The sequence below is a fragment of the Euleptes europaea genome, chromosome 1 (assembly GCF_029931775.1).
Source record: "Euleptes europaea isolate rEulEur1 chromosome 1, rEulEur1.hap1, whole genome shotgun sequence".
Classification (NCBI taxonomy): Eukaryota; Metazoa; Chordata; class Lepidosauria; order Squamata; family Sphaerodactylidae; genus Euleptes; species Euleptes europaea.
The window spans coordinates 68171110-68190751 of record NC_079312.1 but is presented as its reverse complement, the minus strand read 5'-3'; the positions used below and the strand labels follow the sequence as shown (position 1 = coordinate 68190751).

The following is a 19642-nucleotide window of genomic DNA, read 5'->3' as shown; positions in this document are numbered from 1 at the left end:
TGTCCAGAGGCGGGCCCCCACCCAGCACCCACCACCTCCCTTTCTCGGCGGCCCGGGCCCTGGGTGAGTAAGGGCGAGAGTGGCAGAAGCCGGGATCCTTCCCATCTGGGCGTGCAGGGGGCTGCGGGGCCATCCTAGGAGGGCATAACTGGTTGGCGGGGCTGGCGTTCCTGCCTGGGGAGAGAGTTGCAGATCCAGCGCCCTCGCCTCCGTTTCGGGTTTGCTTCGAGCAAAAAACAACCCCATCGCCCGCAGCAGGCTGGGCGATCTTGCAAAGTTGGCATCTTCTGCGCGGGTCGCCTTTGGTCAAAGGGAGGCGGCGCGACCAGGGGTGGCTGTCGGAGTGGACAGGAATCCCAGCATCCACATCTTCCTCACTGCTCCCTCTCCTTTCCGTTCTTCTCCAGGTTGGAAAGAGTCATGACAGCTGAAAAGACTATTCCCATCATTAACGGCAAGCCCGAGGATGCTCTGGATCCGGAAGCCTCAAGTACCAACTTGGTTCACAGCAACGATAAGAAAGTGCATGAAAGAGGCCATTGGAATAACAAGGTGGAATTTGTACTTTCTGTGGCAGGAGAAATCATTGGGTTGGGCAATGTGTGGCGGTTCCCATATCTCTGCTACAAGAATGGAGGAGGTAAGAGGGCATTTTGTGGAGATTCATAATTTAAATCTGCTAGATGAACTGCAAAGAACAGTGTGGTAAATGGTTTGATTTCAGAATGACTGTTTGGTTGAGGGTTTTTTGGACTGAAGCGCCTGTGGGGCCTCGTCTACCAGCCGCTCAGTCTGTGGCACATTAAGTTGGACTAGGTTAGATGTGTCATCTCCAAGAACACATTGATTTAACGGGTTGTAAATCTCATCAAGTCTTGACTTGTCTGTAACTTCTCTGAATGTATTTTTCTGCTTTTAATAATTAAGTGAGATTGGTTTTATGTCCCAAGCATGAGGTTTCTGCTCCTGAAGTTTGTTATTGGTGATTTTTTGTAGTTTTTAGAAAAATAACAGATCAGCAACTCTTTTGGCTGTTCTAGCATAAAAAAGTCTTAAAGACTAATACATTTATTATAGGCAGAGGTTTTTGAAGGCAAGCCTTACTTCATCAGATAAGTATACATCTAGCACCTTTACTGAAAATGTCATGCATCTGATGAAGCATGGTCTTGACTATGCAAAGACTGTTGCCCAATAAATTTATTTTACATTTTTCTTTGAGGTTCCATGGAACTCTTTATTATTACAGCTTTGGGTATTTTTTTCTCACTACATTCATATTGGCATCTGAAGTATTGCATCTGGTTATAATACTTACAGAGATGTATGAAATGTTCAGTACTTGAATTCACACCTAATTTAGTTGTTATTTAATATTTACTGACCAGGCGGACTTCAGTGTCATTGCTATGGAATGTCATAATCCACAATTTTAAATAGCTTTTAAAAGAAATTATTCAATCAGCTCAGACAGCCGTGATAGCCACAAATTTAACCACTGGCCACAGTTCAACACACAATTAAGTACTGATTTCAGTGGGCTTAATTAAACAGTCCTGTGTGGGATTGTGACCATTATACTCACTGAAAGGAAACCTCTGTGTACAAAATGCTTGGAACACTCTGCATCAGTTGGATGATACTATATTGCTTTGCTTATTGGTGATAGAAATCAGGATTTTAAGAGCTACTTTAGGCATTCTCAAAGATGTGGTAGGGCCAGTAGGATTTTCTATGTTTTTCTTGGCAAACCAAATCCTTATACCGTAGCAAAAATTGCTTTTGAAACTCTTTTCTGTTTTTGTAGTGTTTTGCAGCATTGGTGGGAGCGCTGGTAGAAAGGACTGCTGCTGAGAAACATAAGGCAAAGCCCTTTAGAGTGTATGGCACTAGTTGTATGGTTCTTTGGATTTGGGCCAGAATGCTATGCTTGATGGGCCATTCCACAAACACAGTGAAGGCAACTCTTACATTCTTTAAAAGTGGATTAAATGAGAAAGGAGGAAGACAGAGCTGGTTATTGTAAGCAAAAGTGGGGGCATATGGTGGCAAACTCAAACTACACATAAATTATCTGGCTGCATAAAGTAATGTAACACATAAAAGAATCTAATGCAAAATATTAACTGTCAGAATATTTTGTGGTGTTGTTTATAGCTAGCTAGTATGAGGGATGGGGTTTACTTGGAGTGTTATTGTACAAAGTATATAAGCCATCTTGAGCCACAAAGGTAAGATGGGTATAAAAAAAGGTAAAGGTAGTCCCCTGTGCAAGCACCAGGTCATTCCTGACCCATGGGGTGATATCACATCCTGATGTTTACTAGGCAGACTAAGTTTACGGGGTGGTTTGCTGGGGGTAAAATGAAGATGACTGGGGAAGGCAATGGTTTGCCAGTGCCTTCCCCAGTCATCTTCCCTTTACCCCCAGCAAGCTGGGTACTGCAGAGTCAACCTTGAGCTGGCTACCTGAAACCGACTTTTGTTGGTATCGAACTCAGGTTGTGAGCAGAGCTTTTGATTTTAGTACTGCAGCTCACCACTCTGCGCCATGGAGGTGTAAGATGGGTATAGATATTTTAATACATGCGACGTTTGACAATAAATATGCCCTGCATAGTATAGCCAGAATGAAAAAATGACAAGCTTCATAAATTTTGTATATGTACTTGTAGTACTGTTCATTTTCAGCTTGTAATCCTATATCTGCAAGTGGGGACCTTTGAATATAGTAAAACTTACCAGTGAATAAATATTTTACACTGTTAATCTTCAAAATGAAACTATCATTGGATGAGCCCCACATGCCAAAAAGAGCTTTTTATTTGTGTATCTTGTAAAGTAGCCCTATGTCAGATCACAGAACAACTCTTGAAATGGTGTTAGGACCCTTCTGGACAAAGGGAAAATTAAAAAAACAAAAAGACAAAAACTACTCACCAGATATATGTACAGTGGCTGTTGGATCTGGCCTAAGACTTTTGTAAAATATACGTTCAACCCAGACCTGTAAGACTCTAAAGTTTCAAATACAGCCCAAATGATGAGTTGTGGCATGAGGGAAATGATGTGTTAGCTTGTATATAAAGAAACCTCCAAAGAGCAATTTTTCTCTTTTTGGTTTCTCTGCTAAGAGTGCTGGGCCAAAATAATCTTTCTTGTCTCTGTGTTAACAAACACCTAAATGAATTTGGCCCATTTGGTGTGCTTCATTTCTAAAAAGCACAGTGTGTAGGTGTGTTTGCTTTCTTTATTGCTTTCTGTTGATACACAGTGGCAAGAAAGCAAGATGAAAAGAACCAGTGATGCTGGTTGTTTATTCCTAGTCCGGCTACTCAGGTTGTTTTTATTAGGGGAAGGTTAACTGGGGTTATATTATCTGTATGGTAAGTGACCAGCCGATTCCTGCCCGCTCACTGGAAGGATAAGTTTGTCAGGACACAAAGTAAATAAGTAATAAAGTGATAAACACATAGGAACACTTTCATTTATTTGGCTGTGTACCCTTTTCAGTGATTAATGGAGTATGTTCCATTTAACTCAAAATTTCATTTCAGCAATCTTAATTTCATTGAGGAAGTATTAATGGCTATTTTGGCTTTTTATAATATACTTAATTAAAGGGGAAAAACCTCTAGTATCTCTTACTATTCCACTTAGTTAAGTGTGGACCCTTCAGAGAAAGAGCCTTTCCACGGGAAGAAGGCTCCATACACAGCTGAGTGAAATGGTAGGATACAACCCTCTTTCTCTATTAGCATTGCTCAGATCTACTATATTTTTATTCTTCCAAGGAATTCAGGGTTCTCCCTTGTGTGTTTATTATCCATTTCTTCCTCCATTTTATCTTCACAACAATCATTTGAGATAAATTACAGTGCAATTGTAGTCAGAGTTGTGTGTGTAAAGTGCCTTCAAGTCGCAGCCGACTTATGGCGACCCCTTTTGGGATTTTAATGGCAAGAGACTATCAGAGGTGGTTTGCCTCTGATAGGCAGTGCCTTCCTCTGCACAGCAACCCTGGTATTCCTTGGTGGTCTCCCATGCAAATACTAACCAGGGCTGACCCTGCTTAGCTTCTGAGGTCTGACGAGATCAGGCTAGCCTGGGCCATCAGAGTTACACCCTTTCAAATCCACTGGAATCAGTGGGCTTAGAAAGGCTTAACTGTTTAGGATGGCACTTTCAGTCAAGAGAAAGTGATAGGCCTAAAGTCACTCAGCCATGAGATACATGAGACTATTGAAAACTAGTTCTTGGGCTGATTTTATCAATTTAGATTCTATCCTATAACTGGTACACTGATTAGTCTTTCGGACACGGAGCCTGATCTTTAAGTGTGCAAAGGACTGCAGTTAAATTAATTACTCTTAAACAAATTACACAAATTAATAACTTTATGGAAACATCAGGGTTATAGCCCTATGATGCAAATCAAGTAGTAGCATGAACTTTTGGTTTTTATTTATTTATTTACTTACCTCATTTTATATAGTCCATCTTTTTTTCACTGAGACTCAAGTGAGTCTGCAAAGCATAATTTAAAAATTAAAGATCTTTAGGTTTGATATCCTTGTAAAGATTCAGTCTGTCTGCCTCTTCATTGGTCCTTACTCGTATGATCTGTAAATTTTGATCATATTTTCACCAATATCCATATTTTGCCTGTTGCTTCCTTCTTTTCTCTTGTAAAGCAGTCTTTTCATTTTTCTATATTTTATTCACTTGATATTTTATAATATTACATCAATGTGTATGAAGTATTCTTCATCCATTGTCTTACCAACCATTTTTGAATAAAAAATGCCAGTTCAAGAATACATTCTTATTCCCAGGTGTAAAATCATATTTATGGCATATAGTACCCAATCTTAGACAATCTTATTGCAAGGTTGTTTGTATGCATGAAATGTTAGAGAAACAATATTTATCCTCAGAGTTAAATAATGGCATAGTGTGCTCTATGGCATACTGTATAAACAGAACAGAGTGTAAATGAATATTTAATTGTTAGACCTAAAGTGGTCCCACTTCAGTATTTAATAAGTAAACATAGGGAAAATTTAAATTTAAAATAGTCTGGATGTACTTCTCCAGACCTCAAAAGTGCTAGCATTTATATTCTCCTTGCTGAGTAGTATTTTACTCTGCAAGTAGCACTATTGCTACTAGCAGAACAGACACATATTATACAAGGCATGTAGATGCTTCTGAAAATGTCTTCCGTGTGGCAATGAATTCCTGCCTGGGCAGTAATTTTTAGATGGAGCATGGCCACTATATTATAAGCCTTCATGTTCTATTCCATATATGTGGTGGAGATGTGGAGGCTTGCAACTTGATGGCTGAACTCCAATGCAGTAAATGTTTTCTGCCAGGCAGGCATCAGTCACCACAGGGAATTAATTTTTGGTGTCATCCCTATATGTGGCCACTTCCATCCCTAAATTAATATCACAACTGGGTCAAGGAAAAATTAAATTTCATCTCCTCTTTTTAAAGTGTGAAGTGGTTGATGGATAGCCAGTGGATGTTAAATCTAGGGAAAGGAAAAGATATCACAACTGGAATTTGAGTTTAAGGGAAAGACAGTTTTATACAAATGCCAGTGTTTCACATGGGAAATGTTTGTTTTCTCCTTAAATATGTGCTATTGTATTGTAGTATGACCAGTGGCAACTGGTTTTGTAATATTCTGTGGTTTGGATCCACCTTTGCTCTGGATATTGAGCCATTCTGTTGCCGCGAAGCAAATTACTTTATATGACTGAAATGATCCATGTGCATGGAGGTTAGGACTGCACTGTTAAAGTACATCAATGACACTTGGTATTATGAAGTTTGATAACACAAACTAGGAGAGAAGCAATACCAATAACGAAAAGAAGGGGAAAATCTGCATCTTAAGGGAATGCCTGTGTGAATTCATAGCACAGATAATCTATCAGCCATGTTGTGAATATGTGATAGAAGCCTTACCACTCGTTAAAGACTCCAACTTTTACCATACCTGGCTGGCACAAAAATGTACACCCCATATGTAGTAGTACCACTTATGAAATAATGCAGATGACTAAATAATGTGGAAGAAAACACTATATAGTAAGCTAGTTGTCTGTATTCCCCCAAAATTGAGTCTTATTTATGATCTAAATACTATAACTCGGCATCAATAAAATTCAGTAACTTTTCTGTGTTGATGAATTTGTGCCCCACTAAGGCCTAGTCTGTTCCTGCAGCAAATTGTGGTGCTAATGAAGTGTAGAATAGATTGCACCACTTCAGACTGTGAGTGAAAGGGTTTTCAAAGCACCCCGTAATTAGTAATTCCTTGTAAGTGAAAGGATAGTGCAGCATTCATCGGGTTAAGCGAGAACGTTGCTCTCTGATGTTCTATTTCTTTGTTTGCAGGGAGCTTTTACATGGGGAAACATTACAAATGTGAGCTTACCACCTGTAGTCTAAAGTGGTACAGTCCATTCTGGCACCTCATTCTGCTGCAGGTGTAGACCAGGCCTGCAACACATTATAACATGAAAGGGCAGATTCTTTACTTGCATAGATAATCCTTTACCATTAGTGATACTACTCTTAAGTTAATGTGCTTTTGTAAGATGATGAAGTGGTGCTGCATACTGTAGTCCTGTATGGTGAATGCATAGTAGTTTGATTTCATTCATCTTTAATGAGCCTGCTGTAGTTAATCTGTATGCAATGTTTGCTTTTAGGTGCTTTTCTCATACCTTATGTGATTTTCTTTATTTGCTGTGGAATACCGGTCTTCTTCCTGGAGACTGCTTTGGGACAATTCACCAGTGAAGGTGGAATTACGTGTTGGAGAAAAGTTTGTCCATTGTTTGAAGGTATACATTTTCCCTTCCATTTCTATTTTAACATATTTGAACATACCTTTCTTAAAATGATGGGAAATGGCACATTTATAACAATTTTGTGAGCAGAATGACAGTTTTTTAAATCTCTAACTGCAACTAGTATTTGTTTTGTTTAACTTTATGTACTTTGTTTATTCGTTGCGTTTCTCCCCAAAGTGGAGTGTTGCTGCAGCATCTAATCGTCTTGGAGAAGGAGGATGGAATGCTGGAAGGAACAGAGGAGAAAGGGAGTTCAGATGTGCTTCAGGTTGAGAGCAGTGACAGCTCAGGATTGGCTCAGGAAAAAGAGCAGACAGAGTGAAGGGTAGCTCTGCCTGGTAGTGTGGCAGAGTGGTTTAGCTCTATCTCTGGGAGGGAATAGAGTACCCATTAGGCCTATCTTTGGGGATGAGCAGACCTTGTAAAATTTAGTTAGACTCTTGGGACAGGGCAGGCTGGTGTGGGTAGAATCCTGAGTGTGTGAGAGGATCTAACCTGATGGCTAGTCAGCAAAAGCCTGTTTGTGTCTAAAGGCATTACAGAAAAGTCTGACTGCTCTCTGAACACATAGATAGTTTAAATGTATGTGCCTCAGCCAGGTTTCTCCTGTGTCTACCTTGAAACCTGTGCTACTGATCGGTTCCTTCGAGCCAACCTGTAAATAAATAAATCTTCTTACAGCCCATTCCTGAAATAACGGCATGTGGAGTCGATGGGGAAGAGGCGCAGCGGCGCCCCTTCCTAAGCCGATTTGAGTATGCGTAAAACAAAACAAAAAGTCGTTTTGCGGCTTTTTGTTTTGTTTTACTGGGGTTAAAAGCCCCATTGAAAACAGCGAGGCTGCGCCTGCTCAAAAGCAAAAAAAGCTCAAAAGCAGGCGCAGCACCGCCGTTCCCAGTGCCGGTGTAACCAGCCGAACCGGGATAGGAAGCCGCCTGACCGGCTGCTCATCCCCCTGGCCCACCCCCAGAAAGCCCCCCTGTGCCGGCGCGGCCTCTCTATGCTGTGGCCTGCGCCACGGAGAGGCCTCGCCAGCGGAAAGGCGAGGTGCGTTCCTGTGGTGCTCGGCCGCCGGTGGGACTGGCCTCCCCGCCAGCGTTAAGTGCGTGTAATCATAGTTTTACATGCACTTACACTGGCAGTGGGGTCATGCCGCCTCCTAAGAGGTTTCAGCCTCCCCTTTCAGGAATGGGCTGTTAGTTGTTAATATGAATCCTGCCTCAGTGATCTCAATAATCTGGTGCATCACAAAACTTACCTCACGGCAGTGAACCTAAAGCCTATACACTTGCTACCTTTACAACTCCTGGTAACTGAGGGGAAGATTTATAGTTTAAAACAAACCTAGATCCCCAAAGATCATAGAAGGCTGTGTGTGTCCCCTCAGTAGGGAAAAAAGGCCTGTCACAGCCAGACAACCAGTTTTCTTCTTTGAGTTTTGGATATATGTGTCACAATTATACCTTCAATATCTGACAGGACACTCCTAAACAAAGTCAGGACATTCTAAGCCCAATGACTTCAGTGGACTTAGAAGGATGTACCTCTGCTTAGTGTAACAGAACAAGAAGGTTTGAGAATGTTAGAATTTGAACAAACAATTTCTTACTCTCATTCCTTGTGGGTGCGCACTTCTTAAAGTTTTAAGTCTATATCTTTGTTCTTTACAGGTATTGGATATGCTACCCAGGTTATTGAGGCACATTTGAATGTTTACTACATCATTATTTTAGCATGGGCTATCTTCTATCTGTTTAACTGCTTTACCACAGAGCTTCCTTGGGCAACTTGTGGACATGAATGGAATACAGGTATGGGCACTGTGAAGATAGTTATTTACCCATTTGAATGTACTCAAGCAAGAACAGTGGTGTTATTATTTAATGTTTATGAGATCAAACTGCATGATAGTGGAAGTTAACTGACCTGAATTCAAATCTGTACCTGATCTTTCTTAAAATGTTAAGTCTCAGTAATTGATGTTGATTTCAAACCTGATTTATTGCATTTTTCATGGAACCCTTTAAAAAGGCATTAGTTTTTTTTTTAAACCTAATTTATAATATGTATTAGTAAAGTAGTTTTGCCAATCATAAAAACCAGGCCAAATAAAGACAACATAGGAGATTTAGAATATTAAGCACATTATCAGATGGGGGGGAAAGCAATGAAAATTGGCTTTCTAGAGTGTCATTTGGTATAATGGCTAGAGTAATGGATTAGGACTGGAGGTAACTGAGTTCAAATTCCTGTGAAAATCATTTGGACCAGTTAGGTCCATATTAAGGCATGCTGAGGTCCTAAACTATGTTAAGGTTAAGAGACTCCATAGCATTACAAAAAATATGTATTATTCTCACATTGAAATTCAGTTTTTTTTTAAAAAATTTAGGGGTCCTCATAATCTGATGTCCTAGAAAGTAGTTTAGCTTGTGTGTAAATCCAGCTATGGGACCGTTCACCATCGTTCAGTTTAGGGTGGTAATGGAGAAGTGGCTCAGTGGTAGAACATCTCCTTAGCATGCAGAAGCTTTAATCCCCAGCATTTCCAGTTAAAGGGACTAGGCAAGTAGGTGATGTGAAAGACCTCAGCCTGAGACCCTGGAGAGCCGCTGCCAGTCTGAGTCGACAATACTGACTTTGATGGACAAAGGGTCTGATTCAGTATAAGGCAGCTTCTTGTGGTCATGTGTTTAAGTGCTGACAGGGAGACGCATGTGTGCTGCTCTCAGCTGCTCATTGGAAAAGGTGTGGAATAAAAATTTAATATATTATGCTGGAGGGAGATTAGGGTCTGGGGATGCATGCTAATAATCCTGTTTATCTTGGTTCAGGATGCTGTAAACCTTTAAGGGGATCTGGCTCTTTTGAAATTGGATGTATTTTAGAGGGAGGGGAATTACTAGGGAAATCACATCAAAGTCAATGTTGCCTTTGTCTTTCAAGATGAAAACTAATTATTCATTATGATCTGTAGCTGTTTATTTGTAGTTTGCTAATTGATGGTTAGTGTAAACAAAACTATTTAACAAACTGGCCATCATACCTTATTTCAGTGTAGCTTACATTATTTAAAGAAGCTTACATTATTTAAAGAAGTTTAATACAGCCTGCATTCTTTCAGAAATTTCAATAGAGAATCCTAAACAAAAATGTAATATTATATACCAGTTGTGATGTAGAATTGCAACGTTGTTCTCACCAGATGCTGATTTATGAAAACTTTGTATCCCTGTATAGGCAGGAGTAATAGCATGTGAAAATAGAAGGGCAAGGATCCAGATAGGCTCAATGCTCTGGGAACACACAGTGCTTCAGTTCATGCACGGCATGAGTAGATGGGGGAACCATGCCATGCCAGTAGCTCTTTGTACCTAATAGAAAGCCATTTTGAAGGGTTCCTTGACATTTGGAGGTGAGGCTAGGACTACAGTAGGAATGGAATGACAGAAAAACCCTTGTGGAAGACAGTATGCAATAATGTGTTATCCTAAAGAGTTTAATGTGGCATAAAACATGTTATAATAAGTATTCTTTTTTGTCTGATCCTAATTGAGTTAGTGCATTAAACTGGAAAGAAATCAGACTGTCTTAAATGATACGTCTCTTGTTTTGATATACCTTGTATCGGTAACCCCATAATTTAAATCCGAATTGAAATTGCTACCTGTGTCCTTATGTTCATTGCTCAGATCTATGGATTTGTGGGGGGGAGTATAAATTACAAATTTGGCACCAGGTCCATCAGAAATTATAGAGATCCAGTGTCATTTTTGGCATCTGTGTAGGAAAGCTTAGCCAGTGCTGAACACTGTCCAACTAATATGTGTCAGCTCAACAATGGTCAACCACTTTGATCTGTTTCCACCATTTCTCTAATGCCAGAGATTCATGCCAAATGGTAGCTTTCTAAGCTGCTGCTGGTAGAAAGTGATTCGCAAGCCACCTACAGTCAATGGGAACTGAATTGCAGTCAGCCATTGAAGCCATGCATCTTTAACTCCCTAGCAATCAGAGCAACTCAAAGTTTATTTTTTCTGCCTCAGAAACTGGGTCGGCACTTTCAACTTTAACAGTGCAAACCAAAAAGAAATCTTGGTGAACATCATCTTGAGGAGGACCAGTTTGAATTAATTATCAAAGCATATGACAGAACCTTGCTTTTAAATCTTTGCAGCCATATTCTAATCAACTTCAAAGTTTAAAATAAATGTCACAGCAATTTGGTTTGTGGTTCTTTTGTAGAACATTGTGTGGAATTTCAAAAACTTAACATGAGTAACTGCACTCATCAAACTCTGCAAAATGCTACTTCTCCAGTCATGGAATTTTGGGAGTAAGTATACCTACACTTTTATTCTAAATTTACCAGAATATTCTCTCTCAGTATACTAAAATCACAGGGAGCAACCAAAAACTGTAAAAAGATAGCACTGAATGATATAAGTTCTATTAGAAGCTGGTTCTGCATACGAAAATTAGGAAATAACCATTTCTGGTTACTTAATCATAGTCTTCATAAACTGAGGCTGCAATCCTGAAAGGGGGTAGGGTGAAGCTTCTTAGGAGCCGGCGTGACCCTGCGCTGGGTAAGTGCCCATTTAATCCATGATAAGAGCCGTCATGCATGGCATCCTCACTGGTGCCCGGAAGCCGCAGCTTGGGGCTTGGGGCTTGGGCCCAGGCGCTGCCTCCTGGCAGCATTCCAGTGGTGCAAGTCCCCACCCCGGCATCCTGGGAAGAGTTCCTGGGCGTGGAGCTGCCTTCTGAACCCCTTTCATCCCAGGAACGCCCCTTCCCACACAGTGGCATAGCTATGACACCTTTTTTGGTGCTGTAGCCCTGTTGAAGTCTTTGGGGGCATTTTTAATTGTTTTTATTTTGTACAGTAGTTAAATTTCTTTTTGGTGTCCGAGAAGCCTCTGAGGAGGCAGCGTGGCAGCACCACTCCCCTTAGGCATCGGCTCCCCGGTACTAAATTTTAATATGGCTGGTGTTTTTGGATTTTGAAGGTGGCACTTACGGAATCAAAATGTAAGATGCTGGTATGTAAGGGACTGTGCCTAGAGAACGAGTACTATTGTTGTTAAGCACTTAATGCTGCAGTCCTACTCAAAGTTTCCTGAGAGCCTATTGGAATACACTTGGTAAACATATATAGGATGTGTTGTAAGTGTGCTATTCGTATTAGCTGGAAAGCACTGTGGAATGAAAAATTAGTTATTTTGACATAGTCTAGAGTTTTATATTTAATGAAATTATATAGTATTAATTTTGAAGAAATTTAGTCATTCTTTTGCAATGAAAATTGTAACTCGCAAGTTTTAAACACTAACTATATATACCTTCCAATCAACAAGAATCAGAGAAAAGCAGACAAAGAGACTGAACACTCAATTTTATGAACTAAGTATCCCACCCGAGTCTTTTATTGTGTTAGCTTTGTGATATTGCATAGCAAGGCCATCTTGGTAGTAGCCCTGACACTTTAACACTCCTTTTTCAAGGAAGCTTTCCAAGATTATAATTTTTTTTTTTTGGAAAAAAGTGTAAAATATTACTTTTTACCCAAGTATTGTCTGGTGTTCAGTTGTTTTTTGTCTGATCTTTGGTTCAGGTTGTATTTAAATTTTATTTTAGGATGATATATGGCGGTTGTGTTTGCTTAGATCTTAGCAGTTCAAGGTTTTTTTTGGGGTATGCATAGCTGTGTCTTTACTACTTGGTGAAAAATGTGCATGAAAGTCTTTTGTAACCCTTTCCCTGCATTTTTCCATGATCAGGCCAGAGAAGCAGAACAATGTGTATGAATTTGTATGAGTTTGTCTAGCTCCTGCTGTGGAATGTGTATGGAATATTAGCACTTTACTGAACTACAGGGAGATAAAGTTTACATGTTCAAATGAAATGTATCTAGTCAATTGCCTTCCTATTTCTTTCTGCTATCAGTCCACAACTGTCTTTGATCAGAGGTAATGTTAGAATGTTGAGTGGGGGGTGGGGAATGAAAGTAAATGGAAGATTCCAATGGTTAGAGATAAAGGGTCTGTCTGCTCAGGGGATCAGTGGGCTAGACGTCTGGCTCAGGTAGAGCAGAATGGTTATTTGATTAATGTTACTTAGGAAAAGTGGTCTTAATCCAGAGTAAGTATATCTTCTGAAGGAAGTAGATAGGCTATACCTGGACTGCTGTGACCGTGGAGGCTGGCTGCTTTGAAGAAGTCCTAAAATTAGAGCTGTCATACATTGGTTGATTGAAAAAGTTGCCAATCAGGGTTGAAAGTGCATTTAAGCTCCAAAGGGATTTTGACCTCCCTCCCCCGCACAACATTCTCTGAAAAAAAGAGAAGTTTGCCTTAGTAGAACTTTGAAGAAGCAATGTTGCTTTAACATTCAACCAACAGACACTGTTAGACATGAGCATTATACCCCGCTAAGGAAGTAAATAAATATGTTTTCTCTTTTGTAATCCTCACCTCTGTCATGTTTATAAAGAATTCATCTTTCCTCACAGTAACAGACACACATTAGTATAGCCATTGAAATACAGACCGAGTCGCATTTGTTTAAAACTAATCAAATGGGATTTCTGTCATAAAAAAACCCTAAAGATAAAAGGGTCATTATAGACAGCTAGTACTGAAACTCTGCCTTTATTAACCATATGTTTTTGCCATGAGAAAGGAGAAGGGTGTAAAACTGCTGGTTTCTCTCTCATCTGTTAGTAGAGCTGTACTTACGCAAGAGGGAGCAAGGGGAAGTTTACCCCTTCCCCCTCCTCACCGCAGCTCCCTGGCCCACACAGTTGTTCTATGCAGGTGCCACAACCCAGGAGTTATTTTTCCAGGGGTTGGAAGGGGCTACAGGAGAGAAGAGGTATGTGGAAAACCTCTGTGTTCTTTTCATGGAAGCATCATTGAATACAAGCCCATACTGTGAAACTACGAAACACTGAAGCGCTTCTGAGAGTCAGAATCTGGAAAGGGAATAATTCAGTGAATCAGCCAGTCTCCCTTTTGAATGATTGATGAAAGATGCGGGTTCCCTTTTCAGCAAATGTTGAGCACGTTTTCTGTGATTTTGCCCCATTACTCATGCTGTGCTCAGTAGACACAGTGTTCAAAGCAAAGGGATTACTGTATCATATATTCAGAAAGCAGTGTGCAGATGTATGTGCAGAGGCAATAAAGAAAGGGAAAATAGGAACCAGAGGCTTTCCTGCTGAAAGTAAAAATGCTGAATTTTAATTAAACTCAGTAGTCATAATAATAATTTTTATTATTTATAAAGTTGCTTATTAGCAAAGTGCTGTGCGAGCCATCAGTAATCATTCCCTTGTTAATAAATCATTCTTATAAGGGCATATTCTTTGAAGACCTGCTGCCTTTCAGGGACAAAAGAGTTAGATGTTCACCTGAATACAATGCTGAATGTATTTCATTAAAGTAGCTTTTTTTCTGAAGCTGAACTGAACATCCACTGTCACCTTTAAACTGGATAAATGCCTTACACTTTTGGTACATAAATACAAATCCTGAAGTGACAAATAACATTTGTGTTAGTGATTTTGAAAAAGTACTTTTTTATTTTAGTTTAATACATAGTTTATGAATGGAAGTGGACGTATATAATGAATAAAGGAAGGGATTTGAAATCTAATCTGATCAGTACAAATTGGAATTAGTTTCATAAACCTGCCAGGGCTTCAACAGCTTTGTAATAATAATGGGAATATGTGTGTGTGATGCTAGAGATGTTGAGGAAGTCTTCCTTATTTCTGACATAAAGCTGTAAGGTGAGGATGCTACTGAAGTCCCCACAATCAAATCTCTGAACCAAAGGCTGTGTCTATATTAGGAATCTACAAAATAAAACACAACAATGTTCAGTTCTTGTTCAGTTCTTTTGTTTGGTTTTTGTCATTTTAGGAAATCAACTTGGTAGTCATTTCCATTAGTTTCAATAGGAAACACATTTCCAGGTGTAAATTCAAATTGGAATGTTCTTATCAGGTGTTGTAGTCCTCATGTGAGGAATTCTTATTGCCAGATTTCAAGTAGAAGAGGTTGTGGTGGCAAAAAAGACCTAAGTTCTAAGGGGTAATAAACATTCTCACAGATATTGGGAGCTAATTGGCTGGTGTGTGATTGAGCTTTCTGGTCCTTCCATAGAATTCTGAATTGAGGACAGGGATTTTTTAATATGCAAAAATGGTAATTGACCTGCTGTGCTGTGCTGATATCAGCATTTTTCTTAAGTTTGGCTGATTCTCTCAGAGCCTGGCCAAGATAAAATATGGTCCAAACAGTATAGAATAGTAAAATAAGGCAGCTGGACAAGGTTAGTATCTCTCACCCGCACACTCCATTTTTGTATTAAAAAAGACATCCTTTGTTTTATGTGTGAGTAGATATGCTTTGAAATACAATAAAAGCATCTGGGATCTTTTGGATCCTAAATAAATGGCCCTCTCATACATAGAGACATGATCAGAACTTTCATTACTGATATCTACCATATGCCTAAGTCTGTGTGTATTTGCTCTTTACCTCTGCTTCCATCTCCCCAAGAGTGTAGATCAGGAGTGCTGCATAAATGTCAGATCAGAAGGTTTACTACTGGTCCTTAGTATATTTACAGATGGTTGTGATCTGTGTTGCATCTTGATTAATAAATTACCAACTTCAGATCACTAATCTGCTTTTCATTTCATGTGGATTCATGGCCATATACTGTGGTGTTGGTTCACTTGTGGTGCAATCCAAAGGGGGGGGACTGAAAGCACTTTGGAGGTGGTGTGATTCCAGCGCTGGCATAAATGACACTTGTGCTGGCATAAGGAGCCTTTACGCCAGGGCTGGGCCACTTATGCCAGAAATGGAAATCCTAGCAGTCACATGTATGTCTGTTCTGTATCCAAGACTTCATGCTTCTGTTTGTGAAAGTTTTGTAAAATTTTTACAGATGCAGAAGTCCATATCTGGATATAGTTTTACTTTCTCAGTGTGGAAGCAAAAGATGTCAAATAGGTTTTCCATAAAGTTGAAGACAATTTCCATATACAGAAGAGCATCTTTAGATCCAATAAATAGTGATGCAAGTGCTGTGGAATATCTAGGTCCAGTCAGACACAATAGTACCTCGTGTTCCACCAGCATGATGCTGAAAACAAGTATCTAATGGGACTCAGACTTATTTGTGATGTAGACATTAAAGGGGAGGAAGAAAATCTTCCACAAAGTAAAGTGTTCCAGCTGAGGTAAGCCATTGGTATAATTTCTGCTTACTGGCTCTCTTTGTCTTTTACTGTGATCTGGAAAATGAGCTTACTGCTCCTTAGGAGAGGTTTGGGTAAATGGAGGTGACATCGTGGTGAAGTTATTTCCACCTCAATAGTCCTCTTTGTTAGTTGAGTAACAACCCAGACCTCAGCTAAAGAAGACCTAGTTGTTAGCCTGTCATTCACTAGAGGAAGTGGCGTATCGTTCGTGTTTTCAAGTAAAGCCCAGTGAGAAAAACATTTTTTGTGAAAGGAAAAGAGGCTGTGCTCTGTGGAATGAAAAGGTTAAAAAAAAAAACAATCCTCAAAGTACAAAAAAAAGAGAGAGAGTTTTTCCTGCTTCATTCAGGCTCCATATAACTGCAGGAGACACATTGTTACTAATCCCCAGAATCCTATAAAAAGTCATTAGCAGCTATGTGCCTGATCCTGGTGCATTGCGCCCTCACACACATCCAGTTCCTCTGCGCATTGGCTTTTTTGTGTTCAGTCTGAAGAACATTGAAGTGTGCCAGACTCGTCGGTTTCTGTTCAGTTCACAGAAGGCCGTGTGAAACCAGTCTTTCTTTTGGATGCGCACAAGTTTTCCTCCGAAGGTTTTGCCTTAAAACCCTGAGCTCTGCCTGGTACTACTCAAATGCAATAAATAGTACTGAGGTACCTTAAACAGGAATTTGAATTAGACTGATCAGATTTCAGATAATTTAAAACGCTCCACCAAGTCATTCTCTGCATGCTCTAGAAATGACTACTGCTTTCCAAATTATTTGAAACTAAACAAGGCTTTGTTGTTTGTGGGGGAAAGAATCGCAAAACCTTAATGCAGACACTTTGAACCTAGAATATATATACTGAAATATTCCCTTCCATTGGATTATTCATTGTTTATGCTGTCATATCAGGAGTGATAGTTGGTGCCGAGAACATAAATCTGAAAATGTTTGTCTATTACACTGGTAAAAATATGAGATAAAACTGGTGTTTTTATCAAAGCTAATATTTATATTATTTAGCTCTTTGTGGGGGGGGGGGGAACATAGAAGCAACCAAGATGAAAAGTGGATACCAGTACTAAGGATGTTTGAAGTTTTTTCATTCGTTTCCATGAAGTTATGTACTTTGTTTCCATATTCTCATTTATCAAAGAATTTCAGCAAAGTGTTAGGTTTTGTCCACAGATATCTTGATCTGCTTTTAGTGAGTACATATAGATGTGACTTAGGGTTGCCAACTGCCAGGTAGTAGCAGGAGATCTTCTAATTCAACTGATCTCCAGCCGATAGAGATCAGATCATCTGGAGAAAAATGGCCACTTTGGCAATTGAACTCTATGGCATTGAAGTCCCTCCCATCCCCAAACCCCGCCCTCTTCAGGTTCCGCCCCAAAAATCTCCCGCCGGTTGAGAAGGACCTGGCAACCCTAATGTGACTCATTAAACTAATTGTGGATGTGTACTGTAACTGACAATAAATCAGATAAAAAAGAACATAAGGTTGAGGATGATTGGTGTCCAGCTGGTGCAGACAAAATCTAAGGTAGAAATTGAATTAGATTGTTTAACTCAACAGTTTAATTACCCCTAAATAAAAGTTTCTACTTAAACACAGTGGTGTTCAGCATTTAAAAATAATTGTTTAAAATTTTAAATTCAGTAAATTGATTTTCAGCATCCACTGAGACTGACCTCTTTTGCTTTTTTCTATGTAATTAATTGGCCATCGGTAATCTGAAACCATTAGGCTAGTCAGCAAAGAACAAAACAATTTTGCAAATACAAAACGTTGTATGAACCACTGATGTCCCTTCCTTCAAACTCTACCTCCCGAGGCTCCACCCCACAAATCGCCAGAAATTTCCTGACACAGAGCTGACAACCCTAACCATTTTAGTTCTGCTGTCTTATTAGGCCTGGAATCGTTAATCAACTAATTTGATATGATTGATCAAGTAAAAGTTGGACCTCTGATCAGGAAAGCCATACTGACACTGCAAACTCTTAGTCTGACATGGGAAGCTTCTCAGCTGCACTGCTGGTAACATAAGTCTCTCCCTTATCAATTAATTTGAAAATATTTACCGTATATACTCGCGTATAAGCCGAGTTTTTTCAGCCCAAAAAAAGGGCTGAAAAAGCCGAACTCGGCTTATACGTGGGTCAATACGGGAGGGGAGGGAGGAGGGAGGGGGGAACTTACCGACGCCGCCTTTTTCTGGCCGAGACCGGCCTCCAGAGGCCCCCTGCGGCCGCGGGGAGGCCGCTCAGCCGCCCCCGCCACCTTTTCCTGGCCGGGAGCGGCCTCCAGAGGCCCCCTGCGGCCACGGGGAGGCCGCTCAGGCGCCCCCGCCGCCTTTTCCCGGCCAGGAGCGGCCTCCAGAGGCCCCCTGCAGCTGCAGGGAGGCCGCTCAGCCGCCCCCGCCGCCTTCTCCCGGCCGGGAGCAGCCTCCAGAGGCCCCCTTCAGGGGAATGGATAGGTCTAAAGGAAAAAATTAGTAGGACCCAGTACAAAGTTCACTACATGAGAGCCAGTGTGGTGCAGTGGTTAAGAGTATCAGAATAGTATCTGGGAGACTCAGGTTTGAAACCAAACTCATGCCATGGAAGCTCGCTGGGTGACCTTGGGCCAGTTAGACTTTCTCAGCCTAATCTACCTTACAGGGTTGTTGTGAGGATAAAATGGAGGAGAGCATGATGATGTAACCTGTCTTGTAGCCCATTCCTGAGGTTGGAGGCTGAATGGGCTTAGGAGGCGGCGTGATCCCTATGCCAGCATCTGTGCCACTTGTGTCATCTAAACTGGCACAGAAGCCAGTGTAGGGGCACTTACACTGCTCCCCCCTGGATTGTGGCGGCCCACGGACACTGGCTCGGCTTCCTGCCAGCATCCTCCCAGTGCAAGTCCTCGTGCCGGCATCCCAGGAAGTTTTCTGGGGGGCGATGCTGCCGTTAGGCAGCTTTCTAACCCCTGTTAGCCCAGGAATGACCCCTTAAGCCATAGTGGTGCTGTGCCACCTTTTTGTTAGTGCAGCATCGCTGTTTTCAATGGGTCTGTTTCCCCCTTTTCCTAATTTTTACTTAAAAATACACACACACACCCGCTGTAGCAGTGAAACCTCTTCGGAGGCGCTGCAGTGCCGCCATGGCCACGCCATCCCTGGCCACTGCAGCTCTCAGGAATGGGCTCTTGGGTCCCCATTGGGGAGAAAGATGAGGTACAAATTATGTAAGTAAATAAATAATTTTTAAAAAAATGTACTGACATTATCACATTCAAAAGAGTAGCTATAGTCATATGTTGAGACATTTTTATTGTTGTAGTAATACCCCATCGTATCAAACCAATGGAGATATGTGAGATGTGAAAACAATATTTCATTATGCTCCAGTTCTTTAAGAGTTTTTAAAAGGTATCAGTAACAAGAATATGGGGGCTAAATAACTAAATAGAATATATGCCACATATAAGGGAAATAAAATATATAATACAATAT

General features: G+C 40.6%; 1 protein-coding gene across 1 annotated transcript in view; it reads left to right on the top strand.

The window, feature by feature from the left end:
- The first annotated feature begins 390 nt into the window (after positions 1 to 390).
- SLC6A11 (solute carrier family 6 member 11) overlaps positions 391 to 19642 on the top strand; it is a 116124-nt gene continuing 96872 nt past the window's right edge. Inside the window, exons 1-4 of the mRNA XM_056856495.1 lie at positions 391 to 640; positions 6729 to 6863; positions 8543 to 8683; positions 11118 to 11208. Coding sequence (XP_056712473.1) covers positions 421 to 640; positions 6729 to 6863; positions 8543 to 8683; positions 11118 to 11208 — 587 coding nt within the window. The 5' untranslated portion in view covers positions 391 to 420. The remainder of the gene's footprint in view (positions 641 to 6728; positions 6864 to 8542; positions 8684 to 11117; positions 11209 to 19642) is intronic.